The 12,268-nt window shown below is 43.0% G+C and overlaps 1 protein-coding gene across 2 annotated transcripts in view; it reads left to right on the plus strand.

The window, feature by feature from the left end:
* The first annotated feature begins 500 nt into the window (after positions 1 to 500).
* Positions 501 to 12,268, plus strand: part of LOC143767478 (uncharacterized) — a 118,363-nt gene continuing 106,595 nt past the window's right edge. Inside the window, exons 1-6 of one of the 2 annotated variants that reach the window (XM_077255857.1) lie at positions 546 to 626; positions 4,371 to 4,520; positions 4,650 to 4,829; positions 4,912 to 5,035; positions 5,119 to 5,216; positions 5,415 to 5,505. In XM_077255857.1, coding sequence (XP_077111972.1) covers positions 4,443 to 4,520; positions 4,650 to 4,829; positions 4,912 to 5,035; positions 5,119 to 5,216; positions 5,415 to 5,505 — 571 coding nt within the window. In that variant the 5' untranslated portion in view covers positions 546 to 626; positions 4,371 to 4,442. Of the gene's footprint in view, positions 627 to 4,370; positions 4,521 to 4,649; positions 4,830 to 4,911; positions 5,036 to 5,118; positions 5,217 to 5,414; positions 5,506 to 12,268 lie in introns of both variants that reach the window. The other variant, XM_077255856.1, reaches the window with a different exon arrangement.

The following is a 12,268-nucleotide window of genomic DNA, read 5'->3' on the forward strand; positions in this document are numbered from 1 at the left end:
ACAAGAGCTCCATTCCGTACACCTCGTAGACCCATGGCTCTGCTCCGTACACTTTGTACACACACGGCTCTGCTCCGTACACACACGGGTCAGCTCCGTACACCCACGGCACAGCTCCATACACCTCGTGTCCACACGGATCCGCTCCGTACACCTCGCAAACACACGTCTCCGCTCCGCACACCTGCTGGTTCCGCTATGTACACCTCGTACACACACGTTTCCGCTCCGTACACCTCGTACACACACGGCTCCGCTCCGTACACACACGGCTCTGCTCCATACACCTCGTACACACAGCTCCGCTCCGTACACCTCGTACACACACGGCTCCGCTCCGTACACCTTGTATACACACGGCTCTGCTCTGTACACCTCATACATACATGGCTCTGCTCCGTACACCTTGTACACACACGGCTCTGCTACATCCACACTGTAAACCCCTCCTGACCCCACACATAAACTTCCCCACATCCAGCACCATGACAACCAGCACAGCAGAGTCCTGCATACACTGAGGCCCCTGATCATGTGACCCCTGACTCCTCCCCTCCTGTGACCTCATCACAGGTCCTGTGCGCACAGAACAGCCATATATGTGGTGTGCGGCTCTGCAGGTGGAGGTAGGTGCTGGAGATTCCCTAATACTGGGCGGGTTCAGGGGGCAGTAACCCCTTCAATGCTGATCATCATTTGATGTTTGACATTACTTTGTTCCAGACCTTTATAACTTTTCTTTCGCTCCCATTTCTCTGTATCAGGCTGTTTACATATAATGTAACTGATCGATTTCTATTAACCCCTTCACGACCTTGGGCATATAGGTACGTCCAGTGTCGTCTCCCTGCCTTATTGCCAGAGGCCGCATCTTTGCCATTTGTCGCGACGTCTGGGTGTTGGTAGGGTGATTTTAGATTTTTACTCCAGCCTTTCTTGATTTTAGAAGGGCATGACATGCCTATATCTGTGTCTCCTCCTCCTTTTACTCCTCCACCTCTTTTCTTTTCGCATGACTATATGTAGTTGTGACTTTTCCATGTGTTTGTTGTGTCTTCTGAGGAGTTTGTCAGCTTTTGGACACCTTTTAAGGTGTTTTCTATGTGTTTTTCTATGTGTTTGTTTGTGTTTGCCTGCCATTGCTTTCAATGGGGTTCAACGTTCGTCGAACACGCCCCAGTTCGGCGAACCGAACTCGAACACTAGGGGGGTGGCTCAACACTACCAGCGATTTATTTTTCCAACAATATTTACAAAACCATTTTTTTAGGGACCACCTCACATTTGAAGTGAGTTTCAGGGGGGTCAAAATGAACAGAAAATACCAAAGGGACCCCATTCTAAAAACTGCACCCCTCAAGGTGCGCAAAACCACATTGAAGAAGTTTATTAACCCTTCAGGTTCTTCACGAGAACTAAAGCAATGGAAAGGAAAGCAAAAGGAAGGGAAAAATTATCATTTTACTTTTATCACAAAAAATTTACTTTTGAATTGTTATTTCTTTATTCTCACAAGGGTATCAGGAGAAAATGGACGACAAAATTTGTTGTGCAATTTCTCCTGAGTACGCCGATACCTCATATGTGGGCTAAAGCCACTGTTTGGGTGCATGGCAGGGCTCAGAAGGGAGGGAGCACCGTTTGACGTTTTGAACGTAAAATTTCCTGAAATCAATGGTGGCGCCATGTTGCCTTTGGAGACCCCCCTGATGTACCTAAACAGTGGAAACCCCCCAAATTATATCCCCAACACATCCCTAAGCCTAATCCCAACCATAATCCTAACCACGACCCTAACCCCAACACACCCCTAATCCCAACCCTAACCGTAATCCCAACCCTAATTTTAGCCCCAACCCTAACCCTAATTTTAGCACAACTCACTTTAGCCCAACGCTAACCCTAATGGGAAAATGAATATAAATACTTTTTTTATTTTATTATTTTTACCTAAGGGGGGTGATAAAGGAAGAAGCAAGAACGGGAAACACGCTTTAGGGGGTCCCTGCACATGGTCAATCGGTACTGAACTTGTGGTATGTCGTTTTAAAGTTTATATGTGTTTTGTTTTAATGGTTGCCCTGCACTATTGTAGCACTTTCCATGCATAACTTTGCACTCTGCATTATACTTTGTTTATATGCACTTTATTGTCAGTGTAGCATGCTTATATACCGTATATTGAATCAATGGTGCTCGGCATTCTCCTCAATACACATATAAGGAACTTTAATGAGGATGTGAAAATGAGATGTACTCTGAATTGTTAATAGGATACCATTCCTTGAACTGTTACCAGGTGGCAGTGTAATAAAAATACGGATAATCATTTACTGTAGTTCTGAGCAGATTTTATAAATTAACAGAGGCATATATATATTTCTTACAAAAATTGAAAGGAACGGATGGCACTCACCGGTTAAAAAGCTTCTTTATTCCAATACTTTAAAACATCGGTGTCGGGAGGATGGGAGCAGGAGTGGAATGGGCGACAGCCATTTCGCTCTGCAGTGGCGCTTCTAATGGTCACGCCAGGTGTGACCAGTAGAAGCGCCACTGCAGCGCGAAACGGCTGTCATCCATTCCACTCCTGCTCCCATCCTCCTGACACCGATGTTTTAAAGTATTGGAATAAAGAAGTTTTTTAACCGGTGAGTGCCATCCGTTCCTTTCAATTTTTGTATCCATTGTGGATATTTTCTTTGGAGTGGCACCCCGGCTCACGGAGCACTTACTGCTGTATACATGCTTGCAGCATTTCATGCAATTACCTGTGCACTGAGTGGGCTTACCGCTGTGCGGATTAACACTTTGTTGGATATATATATTTCTTTCTTTCTCTCTTCCATGTATTTACATTTTTATGAGTCCACTTGGGTATCTTGTAAAATTCCATCTCTATACATGCAAAACAGCTTTCATGAGAATAATTATATAATAAAAATCTTTTTTATGATTGATGCCACTTTGACTGTATCGTACCATGTGTTGTCCAATCATGTGTTTTAATGAATATTTATTGTTTATAATAAAGATTTGTCTGCTATTTTTAATTGAGGTCTCCAGTTTTTTGACAGTCAGTTATATAGCGGGAGAGGCAGTCAAGATTATAGTTTCTAATGCTTGGGAAGTTAATGCCTCCATCGTCTTTAGACACCATGAGTTTGTTCAGGCTAATCCTAGGACGTTTACCCCTCCAGATAAAATGACTGAAGGCCCTATTGAGTATAGTGACATAAGAGTGTTTCAGGAGTAATGGTAAGGTTTGTAATTGGTACATGAGCCTGGCTGTACTAATCATTTTCTCCATGTGTGCCCTCCCCATAAAGGATAAGGGTAAATCCTGCCATGCCTTTAGCTGACTAGTATTTTATTTATAAGAGGGGGATAATTTAAGGTGTACAGAGATGTTGGCCTATTTTAATTCCCAGATAAGTTATATACGAAGGTGCTATCGACAAACCACCCAATGACATAGTTGAGTAAAGTTTTATTCCTTTTTCAGTTAATGGAAGAATTTAGCATTTTTTTACGTTAATTTTAAAACCTGAGTAAGAACCAAAGTCCCTAAGCAGGTCGAGCACTAAAGGCAGGTGTTGAGAGGGATCGGACATAAATAGAATGGCATAATCCCCAAAAAAGGCCTCCTGAATCGATTTCCTTTGTACATTTGATCCTGGAAAATGTATTTGGATCCAATAAAATGCGGACTAAGGGTTCCAGAGCCAAGTAAAAAAGGAGAGGGGACAATGGAAATCCCTGTCTCGTTCCCTTTTTGAGAGGAAAGGGAGTAGACCAAAAACCCGGAGGGTATACCTGAGCTCTCGGAATTTGCGAATGTAATTAAAGAAGGGACCCGTTAAAGACATTCTTGTTAAAACCTTGCATAAGCTCTCCCAATTAATGTTGTCAAAGGCCTTTTCCGCGTCTAATGAGACAATCGCAGGGGAATCTTTTAAGTTAGATGAGGAATGGACTTTATCCAGTACCAAGACTACTGTCTTACAGCGTTTTTGCAGCATTTTTTTCACTTCTAGAAAGCAATGAGAAATTAAAAAAACAGCAACAGCGTTTTTCAGAGTGTTTTTGAAGTGTTTTGATGAATACAATTAACTATCACTTTTATATTATCAATCTCAAAGTGTAACTTTTGTTATTTTTTTTTCAATGTTTAACCCATATGGATGAGACAGTCTGTATTGACAACAGAATCGGGCATCGTGATGTAGAAAAAAGGGATTTTTCAACAATCCATAGATCTTGAGTACAAAATCTGTACGTTTCATCCCCTGATATTTCCCCTTTTTATCTCCAGTAATTGTATTACAGGATCCTTTATGATGTTACATCGTTATTTTCTTCTCATTCAGGTCCCTACAGTATAGTATTCTTTCAGTGGAGATCTTCTATATTAGAGAATTTTCCTGATTGCCCCATCAAGGATGGATGAGGACAGAGACAAGATGGCGGAGAGGATATTACACCTCACCCTAGAGATCCTCTTCCTGCTTACTGGAGAGGTGAGAGATTGTGATGACGTCACATTACATCATTCTTATCTATGGGAATAACAGATGGACAGAACTGGAGAGGTGAGGACTCTGGAAATGTCTGTAGTAAGATTTATTAATGTGTCTCTCCGTAACCAGGATTACACAGTAGTGAAGAAGACCTCTAGTGAGCACTGTCAGGCCCCTGTGTCTGAGGGATGGGGAAGACCCCTGAGCCCAATCACGGGGCCTCCACCTCACCCCCTGATACATGAGAATATCAATGACCAGAAGATCCTAGAACTCACCTACAAGATGATTGAGCTGCTGACTGGAGAGGTGACACTGCTGGGAATGCTGGGACATTATACAGTAATGCTATGAAGGGATCGGGGGATGACGATATCATTGTATGTGTCAGGTTCCTATAAGGTGTCAGGATGTCGCCGTCTATTTCTCCATGGAGGAGTGGGAGTATTTAGAAGGACACAAAGATCTCTACAAGGACATCATGATGGAGGTTCCCCAGCCCCTCACATCATCAGGTAATAGACAAGACTAAATACACACGGCCTATAATTGTCTGTATGTAAAGAATTAATTCAGTCCCTGTATGTGTTTCCTCCAGTAATATCCAGTAAGAGGACAACACCAGAGAGATGTCCCCGGCCTCTTCTTCCTAAGTACTGTGAACAAGAAGATCCCAATGTTCCTCAGAATCATCAGGTAGATGGAGAGAAGGTGTCATGATATCTCCCCTATGATGTGTAGACGGCTGTGAAGGCCATGTGTTCAGTCTTGTTATATCCACCAGTATTATATGTTTTATACTTGTGTAATGAGAACGGTGGAAATGGCAGGATTAGAGCTGATCGTAGATGTGACTTCTCCATCTGTCTGTGACTTTTACAAAATTTGTTTCAGGGTAAAGATCTGACTCATATTAATACTACAGAGACATATGTGAGGGGTGATGAGGGGTGCAATGTGGAGATTCCTACAGATAAAGGCCCAGGTGAGTAGTAACCACTAACTTCAGAGAAGTCACAGATTATTCTTATTCTCTTGCTGTCACTGCTTTATAGGTTTTTATGAATTAGTCACCATTCTGCCACTGTCCCCATTACTTTCGACATTGGAAATTCTTCTAATGGAGTGATGCCAGTTTTGACCACAACTTACAGGTTGGTGGATCCATCCTACCCCCTGGAACTAGAAGATGCTGACCCTTAGCGGCCCAGATCCTTAACCCCTTTACCCCCAAAGGTGGTTTGCATGTTAATGACCGGGCCAATTTTTACAATTCTGACCACTGTCCCTTTATGAAGTAATAACTCTGGAAATCTTCAACGGGTCCCGGTGATTCTGAGATCGTTTTTCTCAAGACATATTGTGCTTCGTAATATTGGTAAAATGTCTTCGGTATGACTTGTGTTTATTTGTGAAAAAAATGGACATTTGGTGAAAATTTCACAATTTTCCAATTTTGAATTTTCATGCCCATAAATACTTAATCCCTTAACGACCGACAATACGCTTTTTAACGGTGTTTAGGGTACTTATGCCTCAGCGTCGCTTTTTAACGGTGCTGAGGAATATGGGTATAGGGAACCCCAGAGTTTTAATTTCTCAGGGTCTCGGCTACTGGGGGTAGCTGAGACCCCAGAGAACATGATTTGGGTCGGTTTTTACCGACCCCTGCTTTGCGATTGTTGTTATTAATGGTATATGTTATGGTCTGGTGATGTAGGAGCGACATGCGACTAGCTCTGAGCAGGTGGTAACTATACAGACCGCAGATCCTGATCTTAACACAGACACTAGCAGTAGCCGTGGGATGTTCCTGTCACTCCCTGGACACCTCGTCACAGCCGGAGAACTAGCTACCCCTAAAGGTAGAAACAGGAAAGCTATCTTGCCTCAGAGAAAATCCCCAAAGGATAGGACAGCCCCCCACAAATAATGACTGTGAGAGGAGAAGGAAATGACATACGTAGTATGAAACAAGATTTAGCAAAGGAGGCCACTTCTAGCTAGATAGAATTAGTACAGGACAGAACACTGTGCGGTCAGTAATAAAAACTAGAAAAAGTCCACCGCAGAGAAATGCAAAAATCTCCACACCTGACTAAAGGTGTGGAGGGCAAACTCTGCTGCCCAGAGCTTCCAGCTTAGCGGAATAGGTTCATACTGATAAGCTGGACAAATGAGCAAAACATAGAAAGTGCTGAACAACAAAGTCCACAACAAGTGAACTGCAAAAGGACAAGCAAGGACTTAGCTTTGCTGAACTGGTCAGAGTGTCAGGGAAATCCAAAGAGCCGTGACTCCAGGCTGGAACAATTGACAACTGGCATTGAATGAGAGAACAGGCCAGACTAATATAGCCGAGCCAGAAAGACGATCAGTGAAAACAGCTGCTGATGCTAAATCCCAGAAGCAGCCATACCACTCAAAACCACAGGAGGGAGCCCAAGAACAGAATTCACAAAAATGCCACTTACAACCACCGGAGGGAGCCCAAGAGCGGAATTCACAACAGGTATAATGTGGACCACAATAAAATTAAAAAAGTCAGATTTTGCATTTACCGTATATACTCGAGTATAAGCCGACCCGAGTATAAGCCGACCCCCCTAATTTTGCAACAAAAAATTGGGAAAACGTATTGACTCGAGTATAAGCCTAGGGTGGAAAATGCAGCAGCTACCGGTAAATGTCAAAAATAAAAAGAGATACCAATAAAAGTAAAAATAATTGAGACATCAGTAGGTTAAATGTTTTTGAATATCCATATTGAATCAGGAGCCCCATATAATGCTCCATACAGTTCATGATGGGCCCCATAAGATGCTCAATACAAAATACGCCCCATATAATGCTCCATATTAAAATACGCCCCATATAATGCTCCATATTAAAATATGCTCCATATAATGCTGCATAAAGGTTGATGGTCCCATAAGGTGCTCCACACATTATGCCCCATAAGATTCTCCACACATTATACCCCAAGAGATACTCCACACATTATGCCCCATAAGATGCTCCATACATTGTGGCCCCATAAGATTCTCCATACATTATGGCCCCATAAGATGCTCCATACATTGTGGCCCCATACGATGCTCCATACATTGTGGCCCCATACGATGCTCCATACATTGTGGCACCATACAATGCTCCATACATTGTGGCACCATACGATGCTCCATTGTGGCACCATACAATGCTCCATATATTGTGGCACCATACAATGCTCCATACATTGTGGCATCATATGATGCTCCATTGTGGCACCATACAATGCTCCATATATTGTGGCACCATACAATGCTCCATTGTGGCACCATACAATGCTCCATATATTGTGGCACCATACAATGCTCCATATATTGTGGTACCATACAATGCTCCATATATTGTGGCCCCATACAATACTCCATATATTGTGGCCCCATACAATGCTCCATATATTGTGGCACCATACAATGCTCCATATATTGTGGCCCCATACAATGCTCCATATATTGTGGCCCCATACAATGCTCCATATATTGTGGCACCATACAATGCTCCATATATAGTGGCCCCATACAATGCTCCATATATTGTGGCACCATACAATGCTCCATATATCGTGGCCCCATACAATGCTCCATATATCGTGGCACCATACAATGCTCCATATATTGTGGCCTCATACAATGCTCCATATATCGTGGCCCCATACAATGCTCCATATATTTTGGCCTCATACAATGCTCCATATATTGTGGCCCCATACAATGCTCCATATATTGTGGCCCCATACAATGCTCCATATATTGTGGCCCCATACAGTGCTCCATATATTGTGGCCCCATACAATGCTCCATATATTGTGGCCCCATACAATGCTCCATATATTGTGGCCTCATACAATGCTCCATATATTGTGGCCCCATACAATGCTCCATATATTGTGGCCCCATACAATGCTCCATATATTGTGGCCCCATACAATGCTCCATATATTGTGGCCCCATACAATGCTCCATATATTGTGGCCCCATACAATGCTCCATATATTGTGGCCCCATACAATGCTCCATATATTGTGGCCCCATACAATGCTCCATATATTGTGGCCCCATACAATGCTTCATACAGTTAGGTCCATATATATTTGGACAGAGACAACATTATTCTAATTTTGGTTCTAGACATTACCACAATAAATTTTAAACAAAAGGATTCAGATGCAGTTGAAGTTCAGACTTTCAGCTTTCATTTGAGGGTATCCACATTAAAATTGGATGAAGGGTTTAGGAGTTTCAGCTCCTTAATATGTGCCACCCTGTTTTTAAAGGGACCAAAAGTAATTGGACAGATTAAATAATTGTAAATAAAATGTTCATTTCTAGTACTTGGTTGAAAATCCTTTGTTGGCAATGACTGCTTGAAGTCTTGAACTCATGGACATTACCAGACGCTGTGTTTCCTCCTTTTTGATGCTCTGCCAGGCCTTCACTGCAGTGGTTTTCAGTTGCTGTTTGTTTATGGCCTTTCTGTCTGAAGTTTAGTCTATAACAAGTGAAATGCATGCTCAATTGGGTTGAGATCAGGTGACTGACTTGGCCATTCAAGAATATTCCACTTCTTTGCTTTAATAAACTTCTGAGTTGCTTTGGCTTTATGTTTTGGGTCATTGTCCATCTGTAGTATGAAACGACAACCAATCAGTTTTGCTGCATTTGGCTGGATCTGAGCACACAGTATGTCTCTGAATACCTCAGAATTCATTCGGCTGCTTCTGTCCTGTGTCACATCATCAATAAACACTAGTGACCCAGTGCCACTGGCAGCCATGCATGCCCAAGCCATCACATTGCCTCTGCAGTGTTTTACAGATGATGTGGTATGCTTTGGATCATGAGCTGTACCACGCCTTCGCCATACTTTTCTCTTTCCATCATTCTGGTAGAGGTTGATCTTGGTTTCATCTGTCCAAAGAATGTTCTTCCAGAACTGTGCTGGCTTTTTTAGATTTTTTTTAGCAAAGTCCAGTCTAGCCTTTTTATTCTTGATGCTTATGAGTGGTTTGCACCATGCAGTGAACCCTCTGTATTTACTTTCATGCAGTCTTCTCTTTATGGTAGATTTGGATATTGATACGCCGACCTCCTGGAGAGTGCTGTTCACTTGGTTGGCTGTTGTGAAGAGGTTTCTCTAAACCATGGAGATTATTCTGCGATCATCCACCGCTGTTGTCTTCCGTGGGCGCCCAGGTCTTTTTGCATTGATGAGATCACCAGTGCTTTCTTTCTTTCTCAGGATGTACCAAACTGTAGATTTTGCCACTCCTAATATTGTAGCAATTTCTCTGATGGGTTTTTTCTGTTTTCGCAGCTTAAGGATGGCTTGTTTCACCTGCATGGAGAGCTCCTTTGACCGCATGTTTACTTCACAGCAAAACCTTACAAATGCAAGTACCACACCTCAAATCAACTCCAGGCCTTTTATCTGCTTAATTGAGAATGACATAACGAAGGGATTGCCCACACCTGTCCATGAAATAGCCTTGGAGTCAATTGTCCAATTACTTTTGGTCCCTTTAAAAACAGGGTGGCACATGTTAAGGAGCGGAAGCTCCTAAACCCTTCATCCAATTTTAATGTGGATACCCTCAAATGAAAGCTGAAAGTCTGAACTTCAACTGCATCTGAATTGTTTTGTTTAAAATTCATTGTGGTAATGTCTATAACCAAAATTAGAAAAAGGTTGTCTCTGTCCAAATATATATGGACCTAACTGTATATTGTGGCCCCATACAATGCTCCATATATTGTGGCACCATACAATGCTCCATATATTGTGGCCCCATACAATGCTCCATATATTGTGGCCCCATACAATGCTCCATATATTGTGGCCCCATACAATGCTCCATATATTGTGGCACCATACAATGCTCCATATATTGTGGCCCCATACAATGCTCCATATATTGTGGCCCCATACAATGCTCCGTATATTGTGGCCCCATACAATGCTCCATATATTGTGGCCCCATACAATGCTCCATATATTGTGGCACCATACAATGCTCCATATATTGTGGCACCATACAATGCTCCACACATGTGCCCCATTTGCTGTTGCTACGATTAAAATAAAAAAAATCACATACTCCCCTCTCTTCGCTCAGGCCCCTGGCACTTGCGATAGTCACCTTCCTCTTTCCATGTGCCGCTCTGTCTTCCATCCTCTGCACTGACTGTTCAGGCAGAGGGCGGCGCGCACACTAATCGCATCATCGCGCCCTCTGACCTGAACAGTAAGTGCAGAGGAAGGAAGACAGAGCGGTGCCTGGAGCGAGGAAGGTGACTATCGTGCAATGCTCACCTCCCCGGTCATACTCACCTGCTCCCGGCGCAGTCCCTGGCAGCGTCTCACTGTCAGATGGTCTCCGGGAGCCGGCCGCATCTTCCTGTGTTCAGCGGTCACGTGGTACCGCTCATTAAAGTAATGAATATGGACGCATATTCATTACTGTAATGAGCGGTATGTGACAGCTGAACACAGGAAGATGCCGCCGGCTCCCAGAGACCATCTGACAGTGAGATGCTGCCAGGGACCGCGCCGGGAGCAGGTGAGTATATCACCAAGCCGCTCCCCCCTCCCCTCCGCTGACAATGACTCGAGTATAAGCCGAGAGGGTCAGTTTCAGCCCAAAAAAGTGGGCTGAAAATCTCGGCTTATACTCGAGTATATACGGTAATTTCTCTCTCGACTGATGTGATCACACATCAGAGGAGAGAGAAATGGGGTCCCCTGAGCACCCCACGTTACTTTATTTACTTTATGTATCGGATCAGTAGCCCCCGGCCCCCCTCCTTCCTCGGGCAGAAAGAAAATGGCGGGTGCATGTGCAGTACGCTCGCCAAGTTTTGCCTGCCTGCACCTGGCAACCAATGAGAATTTTTTCATTGGCTGCTGGCTTTGATTACTGTGATAGACCCTATCACAGTGATCAATAGCCCCAAATATTAGTAAATATGGCAGCACTTTGGGCTGTGCCTCTCTTGTCTCTCCTTGTAGTTGTTCTGGGAGAGAAGAGAGATACACTACGTTCAAACGCTGCCCTGTCAGAAATATAAAATAATAATTTCTGAGTCCGCAAACCCCATAAAACATTCAATTACCCGCCCCCGTTCTCCGTAATCCCCACATCCATATATATATATATATATATATATATATATATATATATATATATATATATATATATATATATATATATACATACAGTATACATATATATATATATATATATATATATATGATTATTTTTTTCTTTTTTTTCTTTATATGTATATTTTTTTATATTATTTTTTGCAGTTAGGGTTACGCTTATTAGGGTTAGGATTAGGCAGTAAAAGAATACTAGTGTTAGATTAGGGTTAGTTTTTTGTTAGGCAGGCGAATAAATAAATGGCTCACGGAGCAAGCGTACAGCCTGCTTTGCTCTGGCAGTGAAACGGAATCTGCCTCTGAAGTAGAGCAGTTTTCATGCAGTGACGACAACTCTTCTTCCACGGGATCCCACAGCCCGATGGTAGCGGAGTTGGTTGTTACTGTTGAAGCTTCAGAGGCAGGACCAAGCACCGCAGTCCAGCCACCGCTGTGGTATAATGACACCATTTTCCCCTCAAATTCATCCTTTTCCTGCAGCCCCTGGAATAAAAGTAAATGTCGCCAATTTTAAACCAAAGAGGGGAGAAGCCAGCGCTGCC

The sequence above is a fragment of the Ranitomeya variabilis genome, chromosome 4, assembly GCF_051348905.1.
Source record: "Ranitomeya variabilis isolate aRanVar5 chromosome 4, aRanVar5.hap1, whole genome shotgun sequence".
Classification (NCBI taxonomy): domain Eukaryota; kingdom Metazoa; phylum Chordata; class Amphibia; order Anura; family Dendrobatidae; genus Ranitomeya; species Ranitomeya variabilis.